Source organism: Panthera leo, chromosome A2 (genome assembly GCF_018350215.1).
Source record: "Panthera leo isolate Ple1 chromosome A2, P.leo_Ple1_pat1.1, whole genome shotgun sequence".
NCBI classification, from domain to species: Eukaryota; Metazoa; Chordata; class Mammalia; order Carnivora; family Felidae; genus Panthera; species Panthera leo.
The window spans coordinates 691240-705797 of NC_056680.1; the positions used below are offsets into that span (position 1 = coordinate 691240).

At 65.4% G+C, this 14558-nt stretch overlaps 2 protein-coding genes across 4 annotated transcripts; both read left to right on the forward strand.

Annotated features, from left to right (window-relative positions):
• Positions 1–3588: 3588 nt before the first annotated feature.
• LOC122213699 (cold inducible RNA binding protein) lies at positions 3589–10500 on the forward strand. Of its 3 annotated transcripts, XM_042927831.1 has the most exons (8): positions 3589–3731; positions 6832–6940; positions 7021–7127; positions 7240–7378; positions 7471–7552; positions 7639–7709; positions 10041–10173; positions 10347–10500. In XM_042927831.1, exons 1-7 carry the CDS (start codon positions 3708–3710, stop codon positions 10043–10045), a joined length of 537 nt encoding a protein of 178 aa, XP_042783765.1. In that variant the 5' UTR covers positions 3589–3707; the 3' UTR covers positions 10046–10173; positions 10347–10500. The 3 variants fall into 3 exon arrangements, with proteins under 3 accessions (XP_042783765.1, XP_042783763.1, XP_042783764.1); XM_042927829.1 differs by lacking the exons at positions 3589–3731; positions 10041–10173; positions 10347–10500 and adding an exon at positions 5777–5883 and having other exon boundaries at positions 7639–8989; XM_042927830.1 differs by lacking the exons at positions 3589–3731; positions 10041–10173; positions 10347–10500 and adding an exon at positions 8107–8989.
• Positions 10501–11314: 814 nt separating this feature from the next.
• On the forward strand, positions 11315–13733 carry FAM174C (family with sequence similarity 174 member C). Its single transcript, XM_042927833.1, has 3 exons — positions 11315–11636; positions 12565–12681; positions 13318–13733. Coding segments are annotated over exons 1-3 (423 nt in total). The 5' UTR covers positions 11315–11331; the 3' UTR covers positions 13319–13733.
• Positions 13734–14558: the final 825 nt, after the last annotated feature.

The window sequence follows — 14558 nt, forward strand, 5'->3', positions numbered from 1 at the left end:
GAGTGCCCTGGGGGCGGCCAGATGGGGAATTGGGGCCGGCTTCACGGTTCTGAAATGCCAAAGGCCGGGGTCAGGGTCTGGCTTGGGGTCGGGCCGGGCCTCTGGGGAGATGGGAGTGAGCGGTGCCCGGCCGGAACCGACTTCTGCGCCCCCAGCACCAGGCAGGTGCCCGGGGCACAGCCACCCCCACCAGGCCCCGCGGGACCCGCCCACCTCTCCGGGGCGCCTTGGGAATGGGAGTTACCGAGCCACAGCCAAGGGCGCTGGGGCCCAACCCAGGAGTCTTGACTCCAGCCCCACCCACTGCTGCCCAGCCCGGGGAGGGCAGGGGACGGGCGGCCGCCCGTGTGACCTGGGACAGGTGAGCAGCCCAGCCCTGGCGTGGGGGCGGGGCCCTGTCGCTTGGGGCCCTGCCCGCGACTGCCCTCCCGCTGGCTCTCCATCCCGGGCTGGGTGCCTCTGTTTCTCCCCCTGTGTCTGCCCCTCCGTCTCCTTCTCTGCATCTGCCTCTCCTGCGTCTGGCTGGTTCCATTTTTCCTTTTCTCTGTTTCTCTTCCCCGTTGCCTCCCTCAGTATCGCGGCCGGTCTGTATTGCCGTCTGGGTCTCCGTCCCACCGACTCCTCCCCCACTTCCGCCCCCTCTCTGGGGCCCCCTCCCTCACCCCCGGCACACATTCCAGCCTCCACCCCCGTCTGGCTGCCCCTCCCTGGGGCCAGCTGCCGCTGCGTTGGGTGCCCAGGACGGAGGGAGTGGGCTCAGGCCGGGTCAGAGGTCAGCGTGCAGGCTGGGGCCGTAGAGGGCACCCCCTAACTCCTCCGGAATGTGGGCGGGGCCGCCCGCCCTCCCCGTTCCCCTCGAGGGGAGGCGATCACCCGCAGGCTGGAGGAGGGGGGGTGGCTCTAGACAGCTGGCTACGACCTTGCCGCACCCGCCCCACCCCCACCCCGCCAGCACTGCCCCCGGGCCTCCCGGAGAATCTGCACAACCCCCTGCTCCCACACAGGGCCCCTGGCAGCCACCGGACCGACCAGCCCGCCTTCTCGCCCACGCTCGGAGAAGCGCACCCCTCAACAGCTAAGGGGCAGATCCTGACCCCACCTGAATGCCAGGCTCCCAGCTGGGCTCTGCCGGATACAGACCCCCCCCCCCCACACACACACACATACGGACCCCAGCCTACACTTCGATGGCGGCACAACCTCAGTCAACAGTGTGATTTTCAAAACAACGGCACCCCCACTCTCACCCTGGACCAAGACCTCCCTTTAGAAAACCGCAAAATTGAAAGTCACACCGGGCAGGGCCAGGAACTCAGGTCCTCAGAGACTGCGCACCCTCCCCGAAACACAAGCTTGTGGTTCCAGCCACCCACGCTGCCCACACACCCTCCCTGGCTGTAGGCCCCCCAGAGGAGCAGAGACCTGCCAATCCGGATTGGGGATGGGGGGGGGGGTTGCATTCACTCACTCGGCACTGAGGAAGGGGGTGTGAGGTTCACAGACCATTTTCTGTGTGTCCTGCCGTACGAGAAAGACCAGAGAACCCCAGGCGTCTCACTCCCCCACACTGGCTCCAGGAAGCCCTGCTGCAACACCCACTTCTCGGATGAGGCAGCTGAGGCCCGGAGAGGCACCTGGCCAGCGCTGGCGTTCTAGAGGCAGACAGTCGTGGGACATCAGCACTAGTACTGGGGACAGGCAGAGCTGGAAGGGGTACAGGTGTGCTGCCACAGGACGGGGCACTCTGCATTTATGGAACTCCAGGGTTGCCATGGAGATGCCACAAGCCCCGGGCAGGAGTCCCTCTGCTCCCCCCACCCCCACCTTGTGCCTGCAGGGAGCCTGTGTGGTGGGGCCAAGGTCAGGAGAGTGGATGGGACACGTGGGGGTCAGCTCCTCCCACCTGGGGGTGCCCCTGCTCTGGCATTTCACAGGCACCTGACGTGGGTTCTACGCACGTGCCCGATGGGTGCCGGTCCCTGTGCGTCTGCCACCGCACCCGTGCCGAGTTTCCCAGGTAGAAAGGAAGGGGTCAGCGCCCGGATCTCCGGGGCATCGTGAGTGCGGGAAGAACAAACGTGTGTAACCCAAGGGGCAGGACGGGCCTCCCACTGGCCTCCTGCCCTTCCACGGGTGGGCCGCGGGTCGCACCCCACAGTCCCTCACATACTCCTGCACTTGGTGCAGACTGGTCACCAACACCAGCAGTGCGCCGCCTGGCCCTTTGCGTTCCTGGGATGCGAGCGTGATCGGGGTGTAAGAATGGCGGCCTTGAGTCACAGGGGGCTGCTCCCTGGTGGGTGGGTACCCCATCCCCAGTGCCAGACATCCTCCTCCACTGTGGACACCCCTCTCCAGGAACAGGAGGGAAACTGAGGCCAGGAGGCAGTCCCCTCCGGTTCCCCAAAGGACCAAACAGCTGCTGCCCCCGGGAGCTGATGTCTGCCGCAGGAGACCCTGGCCGCTGATGGCACGCGGTGCGCACTTGTGCCCACCCTGCGGGCATGTGTCATGCCATCAGTCACCGGCACATATGCTCTGTGAGCCCTGGCTCGCCCAGGTCCCACACACCAGACCTGTCTGTGACTGAGCCCACACCCATGCCCCTTATGCACATGCCTGAGGTCCGCTTGGCTCACACGCAAGGGGTCCCTCGTGTTCCTGCACACGGAGTACCATGCAGGCGGGTTCCCGTGTGCGCACACGCACGTGTGCGTTCCCTGCACACACCTCCATACCCGCACGCACACACAGCCCCACTTTCGCGTCCACACAAGCGCAGTCCCCAGCCATTACCCATGACTCCGCAGCTCACGGGCACACATGAGCACCACACCTGGCAACGCGCACACTCATCCAGTCTCCGCTTCCCCCTCCCTGGCTCTGGGCCCTGCGGATTTGGGCCAGGCGGGCCGGCTGGAGTCAGCCGGGACGGTCCCACTTGTGCGCCCCCGCCAGGAGGCCTCCAGGTGCACGGTCCCGGCCCCCGCCTGGCCGGCCGGGAGGGGGCGATAATTACGCGGCCTGAGGGTCCCCCCCACACACGCGCCTTTCATCCCGGCCACGCCCGTCCGGGACCCAGACGCTCATTACCGCCTCCCGCCCGGTCATTAACCAGGGTCGGGGGAGGACCCGGCGTCCAGCGGCCGGGCCCGGCGGGAAGGCGGAGGGGGCGCCGCGGGAGCGAGGTGACCCCGCCTCGTCTCCAGGGCGACGCCCGCGGGTGGGGCTCTCAGCGCCGGAGGTGTTGGACCTCGGGGGGGGGGGGGGGGGGGGGAGTGGTCTCGGAGGCAGGCAAGGCGGCCGCCCGGGGAGAGGCGATTTGTAAAAGCGCCGACGGGGGCCTCACAGCCTAATCCCAGTCCCGCCGGGCAGGCGGCGAGCACTGCGCGTCCGGGCCGCGAATAGCAGCCTCTCCCGTGCCCCGGGCTATTTTGAGCCGCATCCTCCCAGCCCCGCCACCACCGCCACCCCATCCCCAGCGCACTGGCGGAGGCGCGGGGGCAGGCCCGTGGGCGGGACGAAGGCTCCCCCCCCCCCCCCCCCAACGCTGGAGTCCGCGGCGGGACCCGGAGCCCCCGGCTGGGGCGACAGCGAGGCCGCAGCGCCCCCTCGCGTCCGCGGGGAGAGCGTGGCGCAGCGGTCACAGCAGCGATGAGGTCTTCCCTACCTCCTGGGAGCCCCCCGCCCCCACCACGGATACGCAGATGCAGGAAACCACAGAAACACAGGTACGGAGACAGGCCACACACCTGAGACGCAAGCAAGCTCACAGTTTGCACACAATGCCCAGAGCAGGCGCACCTGGCGACAGGTGTCCCCAGGTATGGGTCCATTCTGTGATGGGAACCCAGGACAGTCGTGGGCAGACATGGAGACTGGTAACCCGGCAACGGACTGGTAGTAAACACTTAATAATAGCGTGCTGGCGGAATGGCGGAATGAATGAATGAATGAATGAATGAATGAACAGAGCACTTCACAGAACCAGGAGAAGGCCGAGTCACTACCACAGAACAGTGGGTGTGGGGGGCCTGGGGGCAGAGGATGATTCCAGGCCACCTTGGCCTGGACTGGAGCAAGGAGCCGCTGACCTGACTTGCTAGGGGAGCGCCTCAGAAAGGCGGCGGGGCAGAGTTCCTGGGCTGGGCATACCTGCCCCCAGCTCCCCAGCCCCCTCCACGGGCGGCGGAAGGCAGGGGGAGCTGAGAGCTGATGTCTTTTTTTGCTCCTTTTAATAACCACCCTGCGTGAGAGGCTGACGCAGCAGGCTGTGTCTGACGGGGGGTCTATGGGAGGGCTGTGGCATGGGGCGGGGCTGGGCGGTGCAGAGGGGGTGGCGATGACTCACGAGCTGCTCTGGGAGAGTGGGTTCCTGAGCTGAGGAGGGGTCCCAGCAACCTTGTCATGGGAGACCGTGTCCTTGCCTGTGTCCCTTCCTTTCTCAGCTGGACCCGCCTTAGGGTGGGAGCAGGTCTGAAGCCTGGAGTGGGGCTGGAACTTCTCTGGGGTGGGCAAGAAAGTGTGTGTGTGTGTGGGGGGGGGTCCTCTGTTCCCAAATCCCCCCAACTCTTCTGCATAGGGTCCACCCTCTGGAAACATTCTAGAACAGAACTTGGGCAGTCAGAGTTCTTCACCAGTTTGTTCCACCCCATGGAGGGGTCCAGGACCCCAGGAGACAACATAAGCCAAACCAGGGCAGGCAGCAAATGGCAGTCACAAGGCAGTTCCCATAAAATGGACTTGGGACTCCCCAGGAGCAATCTGGGGGTGAGGGTCTCTGCAAAGCTGGTTCGCCTTGTAGCAGAGATCTTGGAACCCCCGGACAGAGAAAGGAAAAAGCCACAGGGGGAGGAGTAGAGCATTACTCGCCGCCCCCCCTCCCCCGCCCCCACCAGGGGTAGCAGAACTAAGCCCTGGCAGGAGGCTGGAGCACATACTGGAGGGCCGAGACGAATGTCGGGGTGCAGTGCTGGCCACAGTGGTGGGGTTGGGTCCCAGGTTGGGGTCAGCCTGCAGTCTAGAGCTGGAATGCACAAGTGTCTGTCAAGGTGAGTGTAGGGGTGCGGGCGCCACGCCAAGCAGAAAAGTCAGGGTTGGGGTGGAAGTTAGGTGTGGGTGCTGGTGGAGGTCTGTAGGTAAACTAGGCTGGGTGAAGTTGGGGTGCCCCAAAGTAGGGAAGTAAGAGGAATTAGGATCTTGGGGAACATTGGGGTCCATGAGGTGGGACTGTCTCAGTCTCAGGGGTTCGGGTAGGCCTTGGGGCCGACCAAGTGAACCGGTGTATTCATTCAGGAGCATGAGATCCTGGGATCCTGGGAGTACCAGGGTATGGGTTGTGTGGGCAAGTGTATCAGAATGATGTCAGGGTTCAGATGTCCTGATAGCTGGGGCTCCGGTGGGTATGGGGACTTGGCTAAGGCTGACACGTCAGCGCTGGCTGGAGCACAGCAGGGGATCCCCAGGAGGTTTGGACCCTTGGCCTCCAGAGGCCCTTTTGTTCCCGGCCTCTGGCCAGGAGGTGGGGATGGGGGCGGGCAAGCAGAAGTGGGTCAGCCCCGCCCCCTCGAGCGCCGGCCCCGCCCCCCGCTCTCGGGCGAGGGACTGCGGCCGGGGCGCGTCTCCACCAATTACTCCGCCCGGCATCCGCGCGCCCGGGAGGGGGCGGAGCCAGGAAAGGCCCGGCCCCCATCTCATGAATATGAGGTGCGGCTGCGGCCCCCGAGCCCTCGGATTGGCTGGCGCGGTGCAGGGGGCGGGGTCCCGCGGCGGCGTACTTAAGGCCGGTCGCTCGGCGCCCCCCCCTCACTCGAGCGTTAGGAGGCTTGGCTCGGTGTGCTGCGCCTTGTTCCCGCCTGCGTCAGGGACCTTCCCGGCTCAGTGGTGAGGGCCCTGGCGGCACCGGCTCCGCGAGCCCGGGGCGGCGAGCGGCCTGCGGCCGGCCGGAGGAGGCGGGGCGGCGGCGTCACGCCCCTGGGCGGGGGCGTCGCCGGGGCGGGCCCGGGGTGGAGTCCGCCCCGCCGGCGGCGATGGGCAGCGGGACACCGGGCCAAGCTGCGGCCGGAGGGCGTCTTTCCCTCGGGCCAGGCCCTCCGCGAGCGGGACGCCACCGCAAAATGGCGGCCGCGGGCGCACAGCAGCGCCCAGCGAAATGGCGGGAGTGCTGGGTGCCCGGATGAAGTGGCGCAGGGCGTGCGCGGGGCGCATGCGCGCGGCAGTGGGCGGGGCCACGTTCCGTGGCCAGGGCCGTCGCTCCCGGTTTCCCGCTGGAGGAGCGCGAGCGGAGCGCAGTTCCGCGTCTCTCTCTGGCCTGCGTCTCCCGGGCTCCCCCAGCCCGTCGAGTCGGCCCAAGTTGGCCTCGGCCCCACACGTCAGGCTCCACGTCGGTGCCTCTCCCCGCGCTCAGTGCCCAGTCACCCACCGCTCCCAGGTGCCCTACCGTGGACCAAGCACTCTGCCGCTCCCCAGCCGATGCTCAGGGTGGGAGTTAGTCTGACCCCTCGTACAACGCGGAAATCCCGGCCGGTGCCGGCGGAGCCCGACGCCTGCCTTCAGTGTCCAGCCTTAAGCACCCCCTGAGGCCGGCAGCCGCGTGAAACCGTGGAGCGCCTCGGTCTGCGGGCGGAGCTGGGCGGTGCACGGAGCGGGGGCCGGGGGTCCAGGAACGAAGGGCGCGCTGGGGATTCGGAAGTCGTAGGTGTGGGTTTGAGGGCGCAGGGGGGGAGCACTCCAGGGCTTGCCCCACAAGCCTCTGTGGCGTGTGCAGAGAGCAGGGGGGAGCGGCGAAGCCCTGGAGGGTCTCGGTGAGGAATTCAACAGCGTTTGCCGCAGGCCGCCATGGCATCAGACGAAGGCAAGCTTTTCGTCGGAGGGCTGAGTTTTGACACCAACGAGCAGTCGCTGGAGCAGGTCTTCTCGAAGTACGGGCAGATCTCGGAAGGTGCGGCTGGTGCTGCCGGCGGCGGAGCGGGGCTGCGTGCGGGGAGGGCTGGGCGCAGACTCCGCGTCTCTCCTGTGCAGTGGTGGTCGTGAAAGACCGGGAGACCCAGCGGTCGCGAGGCTTTGGGTTCGTCACGTTTGAGAACATCGACGATGCCAAGGACGCCATGATGGCCATGAACGGGAAGGTGAGGGCAGCCGCTCGGGGTTGCGGAAGCTGCAGAACCCCTTCCTCCGAGGGAACCCCGCCTCCGAGGATGGGGGAGCGCAGACTAACCTGTGCAGGTCTCCGGTTTCCAGTCTGTGGACGGGCGGCAGATCCGAGTTGACCAGGCCGGCAAGTCGTCCGACAACCGATCCCGAGGCTATCGAGGTGGCTCTGCTGGCGGCCGGGGCTTCTTCCGAGGGGGCCGAGGCCGGGGCCGTGGGTTCTCCAGAGGTGAGTGCTATGCTCGGGGCCCGGGGCCCCTGGGAACACGGTGGGGCCACTGCTGGTGGGCGCTGACGCTCTCTTCCTGTCCCTGGTTGCAGGAGGAGGGGATCGAGGCTACGGAGGGAGTCGCTTTGAGTCCAGGAGTGGGGGCTATGGAGGCTCCAGAGACTACTACAGCAGGTGAGGGCGTGCGGGTGCCAGTGCCTAAGGCCGGGCCGCTCTGCTGCTGCCGCGGGCCCAAGTAGCCTCAAGTGTCTTTCTTGCAGCCGGAGTCAAGGTGGCGGCTATGGCGACCGGAGCTCAGGCGGGTCCTACAGAGACAGCTACGACAGTTACGGTAAGTCCTGCTCCGAGGGCACCTCGCTGCCGGGGCCTGCAGTGGGAGCTCAGTAAGCCTTGGCGCCCTCTACGAGCGACACTCAGACTCTGTCACCGTGCTTGCCTCTAAGGGGCGATACTGCCCTCTCGGTCTCTGTGCCAGCAGCCATTTCTACCACGAAACGTAAAGGCAGAAGCAGAGTGACCAAGAAGGAAAGGGAGAGTGAGGGCCCGTCCCCCCCGAGCAGGCAGCAGAAGTGCATGTGCGCCCTGCCTGCCGCCCCGCCCTCAGCTGGTGGGGGGGGTGGTTTCTCCTGAGGCTGCGGGACCGCGGCCTCCAGGTCTGGCCCCGGGAGCGGATGCTGGTCTTGTCGCGTGCTTCAGTGCCTTTACATGTCCCTGCTTCTTGTTCTCAGCTACACACAACGAGTAAAAATCCTTCCTGCTCAAGATCGTCCTTCCAATGGCTGTATATTTAAAGATTTTGGGAGCTTCGCTGAATCGTTCATGTGTAGTGAACACACCTCCTTGTACCCCACTTTTGTAGTCCTATCCGTTTTGATCTTGTCAAACACAGCCTGACTGCTTCTGACCCCCAGATGGCTTCGTTTACCTAGACTACTCTTCTTAAGGAAGCGTTGTCAGTTTTTAAGGGTTTTAAAAATGTTCTGAAAAGCACTTCAGATTTTATTTTTTTTCTTTTTACCCTGAGCCATAAGATTTTTAGGAAATCTTTGGGGGTTGTGTGGGTTTTGGTTTTGGTTGTGTTGCCTTTTTTGTTTCTCTTTTTACTGGGGTCGGCCCGTGAGGTCGGGTGCCCCAGTTCACTTCTCTTTAAGATTGAATGGACTCTGAATCCGCTTTTTGCCGGAAGCTCAGCAAGCTGTGGCTTTTTTCCAGCTCTGTGTACTGTTTCTGCGTGTAGCGTGGTAGGACCCATGCCGGGGCTGTGGCAGAGGTACCCCGGCGGCCCCGGGCCTGGCCTGTTTGGCCCTTCCGTGCTGTGTATGACGCACAGCAAGAGTTGCAGATGTCCCTTCGAGAGGTTCTTGAAAATGTTTATTTATATTGTCTTTTTTTACCGGAAGACGTATGCATAACCCATTGATGTTGTATCTGAAGCGGTTAAGGAATTCTTGTACGCAGTTTTCTTTGGCTTTACGAAGCCGATTAAAAGACCGTCTGAAACGAACCTTGCTCTGACAATTTCCCTTTCATTGCACAACACACTCCCTGCTCTCGGGTTCGAGGCGGTCAGAACTGAGCGGAAAGGGCAGTTTGAGAAGTAGGTCTGCCGGTCCCGCCTGAGGCTCTCAGAAAGCTAGACAGGGAAGGCAGAATAGACAGACGCTGGCCGGGCCCCTCCTGACAGCCGACCGCCATCGGCCCCGGTGAGGTGAGAAGGTGGGCGACAGGGTGGGCAGCTTAGCGGGGGACGGTGGAAGCCCAGGCACGTGACGCTGACCCAGACCGCCTTAGCTGAGGAGCAGGCCAGACAGCGGACGGCAGGCAGCGTCCCTGGGCGACCACGGACCGACCGGCTCGTTAGCTAGCTCTGCTGTTGCTTCACGAGTTCTGAGCTCTCACCGCTAGCCTATGGAAGCTGCAGCCCCTCGGAGGACAGAAGTGTTGTGCGCCCAACAGAACCCTCTGAGACGCAAGCTGCTCCCTTGGCTAGCTCATATGTGGAAATAGCCCTGTAATTCGAGGTAACTCCTTTTGCTCGTGTCCGCATCCCTCCTCTCGTCGAGAGCTCATTTGAGAGTAGAGTTCTGTACCTGGGGAATGTTCCTTTGGCTGTTATCCTTTTCCATTTTTCTTTACTTTTTTTTTTTTTTTTTTTAATTTTAATTTTTTTAATCAAGCTCGAACCAGAGTCAGATCTGGGCCGTTAGCCCTTCCCCGCCTGCAGCCCGGCGAGCGGCCTGGGCGGTCACGCCACAGGAGTAGGTTTGATCCGTAAGCAGGATTGGAGACCACCGAACGCCCTGCCTTTTGGGATTTTTGTTCATCAATTGACAGTCTTTTCCAGACCTCCGTCCCTCAGGCTCCCAACTAGCTTTCTCTGATGTCTGTTGCTGCCATGAGTTTTTCCCAGAGCCCACACGGTCCTCTAAGCTCCATCCCAATTGGGCAGCTGGCTCTGCTCAAGGGTGGGACGTGGCCTGGCCCATCTGAAAGGCGCAGGCCCGCCCTGGGCACGCCAGCCTGTGACGGGGCCTCTGCCGGGACGGCCCGATGACTAGTTTGAGACCCTCCTAGGAGCTGTGGATGGTTTCAGGGGAGGTGGGGAGGGGCAGATGTGACCTGTGGCCAGGACACTGGGCGTAACGCTTCTTTGCTTTGGCAGGTTGAAGGGAAGCCAGCATGACTTGGAGGTGTGGCCAGACAGCAGCGATGACCAGGACTCCCTGTCCCAGAAGGGACTTTATCTGGAAGCAAGAGCCAGAGGCACAGCCACCGGTCTTCGTACTGTGTCCCCTGTAAGTGGTTCTTAGGGTGGGTGATGTGAGCCGCTCTGGCCCTGTCGCTTGACCCCGCTGGTGGGTTCTCCTTTCCTGGCCTGCCCTCCTGTAACCCCAGTGGGGGCCGGGGGTGGGCAGCATTCTGCGGGGCTCTCCTGCAGCCAGCTCTTTTCTCCCGTTTGTTCCAGCAGGCGCGTCCCTGGGGAGGCTGAGGTGCAGCGACTCGAATTGCTGTCGGAGGACAGGTGTGTGGCGGCAGGCACCGCACCGCAGCCAGGACGCCCCCCTCAACAGGAGCAGGACATGAAGTCGGATTTGAATAAAGGGCTGGTGTGTCCACACAAATCTGAGTCTGGCTTGGGACGCAGCCAGGGAGCTTGGGTGGGAAAGGGGTTCGGGGGAGTCTGCCGGAGAAAAGCCTCTTTGCCCTTGTTCAGGGCACAAGCTGGCCCCAAGCCGGGAAGACCACCCGGTTCTTTGTTGTCCCCTTGGGCAGTTCTCTCAGGTTCTGAGGGGCACAGGCTCCCCCATCTGAGGCCGGCACCTCTCTCCCAGGGTCTTGGCGGAGTGGCCCCCAGAGCCTCCCACCTGTGCTGTTTGCAGGGCGAGCTTGCTTCCTGAGCTGCTTGCCTTCCGCCCCCCTCTAGGGATGCAGAGCACTAGGGTTGACCCTTGGTTCCACTGCCTTCAGCCCTCGGTGGCTCCCCTCCACTGCCAGTAGTGGGGGGGGGGGGGGGGAGGATGGCGGCGGGGCGGCCTAGGTGCCCACGGTTCTCCCACCGGTGGGAGCCTCTGGCGCCTCCCAGGGTGAGAGCCCCTGGAGTTCCTGGGGCCCTGGCTGGGACTGAGGGCCTGGAGAGCACTGCGACAGGCCGCCCTGCGTGGCGTGGCTTCGTCCCCCGCGAGGGTCCTTGACACCGCCGTGTCTTTGGGAAAGCTGCTCCCGGGAGGAGGAGGTGTGGGCTCCGGGGCGGGGCCTGCAGCCGGAGGTGCGCGCGCAGCCCGGGCTGGGCACCGTGGGCCACGCCCACGGCCGCCGGGGTTAGGCGAGGTGGGGGGCGGGGCGCTCGCGAGAATTAAGCTCCACCCCCGCGCGCCATTGGCTGGGGCCGCCCCCACGCCGGTGAGTGACAATCGCTCGCGCGGGCGGGGCGCAGCCACCGCTTCCGCCGGGCCATGGGGCCGCGCGTGCTGCTGCCGCCGCCGCCGCCGCCGCCCCTGCTGCTGCTGCTGCTGCGGGCGCTGCTGCTATCGGCGCTGCTGTGCGGGGCCGAGGGGGCCGCGCCCCCGTCGCCGCGCCCGGTGCAGGCCACGCTGTCGCCACCGCCCGCCGTGACGAACGGGAGCCAGCCGGGCCCGCCGCACAACAGCACGCACTCGCGACCGCCGGACTCGCCGGGCTCGCCGCTGCTGCGCTCCTTCTACGTGCTCACGGGCCTCAGCGGCCTGGCCGCGCTCTACTTCCTCATCCGGGCGTTCAGGTGCGTCAGGCGCACGCCGCCCGGCGCGGCCAGTCAGCGTGCGCCTCGCGCCTCACGTGTTGGCCGCGAGGCCCCGCCCCCGCGGGGCGGAGTAGCTGGCGTGGTGCGCGGCCGTCACGTGGCCGGGGTGGGTGGGTGGGGCCCGGCGGTGACATCAACCCCGCCGCCTCCGGACGCGGGGGCGCTGCTGCGCCGCGAGGTTGAGGGCGTCCCTCGGCGCCGAGCGGGGCTTGCGACCTCGGCCGCGGCCTTGTCCCCTTGCGTCCTTCCCCCCGGCCGGCCGCGCAGGCCTCGGCTGTGTCGTCGTGGGGCTGGCCGCGTGCAGTTTCTCTGTCCTGCCGCCGGAGAGTGGAGGGCTGTGTCCCTCCCCGCGCTAGGGGCTTCCCCGTGCGGCCTCCTTTCCGGGGCTGCCCCTCCAGAGGCCTTTGTCAGCACAGCCGACCGTGCGCAGAGAGCCCCGGCCGGCCCTCCAGTGACTGCGCTGAGTACGTGGCCCTGGACGCGTCCACGGCGGAAGGCTCCCCTCCCTCTCCCGCGGCGGGGCTGGGGGGGGGGTCAGGAGCGGGCCTTCTGCCCGAGACAGCTCTGCTGATGGCGTCTCTGGCCGACCCTCGAGTCCCGTCGCTGCGAGGCCGCGTTCTCACACTCTTCTCTGTTCTCTGAGACGTCCCGCCCTGCCCCCGGGGTCCCTGGCCCCTGGGCCTCAGCTGTGGGAGCTGCCCAGGGAGGGGCCCGTTTTCTGTCGCTCTCGCTCATGTAGGTGGTGGTTACGAGGCGAAAGAAACACACACTTTAGGCCGGGAGGTTTCACAGCAGGGCATTGAGGGTCTGGCAGAGGAGGACTCCGGACCGCGGCAGGGTAGGGCGTCAGCCACGCCCGGGACCGCGGCCCAGGATGGCCACCGAGCGGACCTGGGTCTGCTTCCAGGTTGAAGAAGCCACAGCGGAAGAGGTACGGCCTTCTGGCCAACACCGAGGACCCCACGGAGATGGCTTCGCTGGACAGCGACGAGGAGGTCGTCTTTGAGACCAGGAATCTGAGATGGTAGCTCAGCCCTCCCCTCAGCCTGCAGGGGCCCCGCTCGGGGAGTCAGGGAGGCTGCCAGCCTGTGAGGTCCATGCGATGCCCGTGCTGGCCTCCTGCTTTCAGGCCGTGTGGCCCGGGCAGGGCACACCTGCTCCCGGCTCCCATTAGCCGTTTCTTTAAGGTGGGAACAGGCTGCAGCGCTTGGATCGGTGGGCGCTTGCTCTTGGCCTTGGCCTGACCGCGAAGGCCGCGATCTGTGTCGGGTGGAGAAGGAACTCCAGGGTGCTGCCGACGGGGTGGGTCGGAAGAGGATGGGGTCCTGGACACACAGTTAGCAACAGTGCCTGAGCAGGAGTGAGGGCCTGTCCAACCCCAGTGTGTGGGGGGGTGCAGGCTACAGACACAGAGGCCGAGAGACCAGGGCACGGTTCTGGTTTTCCAGGCCCCAGAGAGAGGTACTGGTGTGATCTGGGAACTCCTCTGGGTGGGGAACCCCCCCCCCCCCCCAGTGGACAGGACAGCAGCACCCAACAGGCTGGAGGAGGCAGATCTTGGTGGAGCAGAGTGGAGGGGCCAGACAGCTGAGGCCTCTGCTCATCACTCGAGTGAATCCCAGGCACGGTGGGGTCTCACCCTGTCCCCTTCACCTTCCAGATGCTCAGGTCAGGGAGGCAGCGTTGCCAGAAGCTCCGGGGAGAGGACAAGAGACGGAACCGGCTCCCTAGCGTCTGGCGTGCCCCACTGACCGCCTGCCGGCTGTGACGCAGACTCCGCGAGCTCGCGTGGGTCCTGCCTAGCTCGCCTACTCTGCCAGAGGCCGCCTTGGCCCTTCGCCCAGACAGGACTGTCGAGGATGCTGGGTGGGAACCAGAGAGGCCCTGGAGGCCTTATACAGGACCTTGAGACTGGTGGGGCCGTGACTTGTGCCGTTCGCCCTCCTCTGTGGGGTGAGGCAGACCCCAGCTACAGCCTGCCGGGGGGGGGGGGGGGGGCGCCGGGCGGCCTGAGCGGCCTGTCTGGAAGCATCTTCCCAGCGGGCTGGAGACAATAAAGGGAGCAGTGGTTCTGTGGCCGGCGCTCATCTGTGCGTGGGGCCCGACCCTGGGTGCTAACTCGTGAGCGGTGGGTGGGCAACAGAGCGGGGCTCCGTGTGGGTCCCCGTCCTCCCACCTGTGACCAAGCTGGGCTTCTCTGGACTTGCCCCCAGCTGCCCGAAGGCCCAGTGAGGAAGCCTGCGAGGTAGACGGAGAGAAGGGGGAGACGTGCGCTCCCCTGCTGGGGTAAAGGCCCAGAGAGAACTCCTGTTCCCGTGCACAGTCCTTGCTCGGGCTCCCTGCTCTGTGCCACCTTAAACCTGGAGCCCTGGTGGTGGAGAGTCAGAGGGGAGGGGCTGGCCTGCGGCTGCCCAGCCTGAGGTCTCCCCCGCCCCGCCCCGGGGCTGCCCATTGGCCCGAGTTGCCACAGCCGTGTCGTCGTGAGGAGCTGCCACCAGGTGGCAGCCTCGTGCCGTCCGGCGTCCCCTGCTGGCCCGCAGAGGGTTGGGTGGGAGGGAGGTGGAACCAAGCTGTTGTACCGGTGGGCTCTCCGTGTCCCCTGCTTCATCCTGAGCCCTGCCTTGTCCCCGTGTCCGTGGTGGCGTGGACTGAGCCTGCTGCCTACTAGGGATCTCTCGGCTCTTGGGCCCGTCCACCGCTCAGGCCAGCTGGCCTGCCCTACCACGCCAAGCCTGCATCCCTGCCTGCTGCCAGGGCGCAGAGAAGCCATTTCCATCATGTCAGCTGGCCAGCCTTCTCTCCAGCTGGGGTGTTCTGCTCGGGTCCCTAGTCTGCTTCCCTAGGCATCTCTCTTGGCCTTCCCACACTCCAAATCTCACGTTTCACCCTTCTCCTGTGCTG

Bases quoted from the DNA above. Each gene is read 5' to 3' on its own strand.
- LOC122213699 (XM_042927829.1), top strand. From the start codon at position 6,838: ATGGCATCAGACGAAGGCAAGCTTTTCGTCGGAGGGCTGAGTTTTGAC. The intron at 6,941-7,020 runs GTGCGGCTGGTG...TCTCCTGTGCAG, and splicing joins GTACGGGCAGATCTCGGAAG to TGGTGGTCGTGAAAGACCGG. The intron at 7,379-7,470 runs GTGAGTGCTATG...CCCTGGTTGCAG, and splicing joins GGGCCGTGGGTTCTCCAGAG to GAGGAGGGGATCGAGGCTAC.
- FAM174C (XM_042927833.1), top strand. From the start codon at position 11,332: ATGGGGCCGCGCGTGCTGCTGCCGCCGCCGCCGCCGCCGCCCCTGCTG. The intron at 11,637-12,564 runs GTGCGTCAGGCG...GTCTGCTTCCAG, and splicing joins TTCCTCATCCGGGCGTTCAG to GTTGAAGAAGCCACAGCGGA.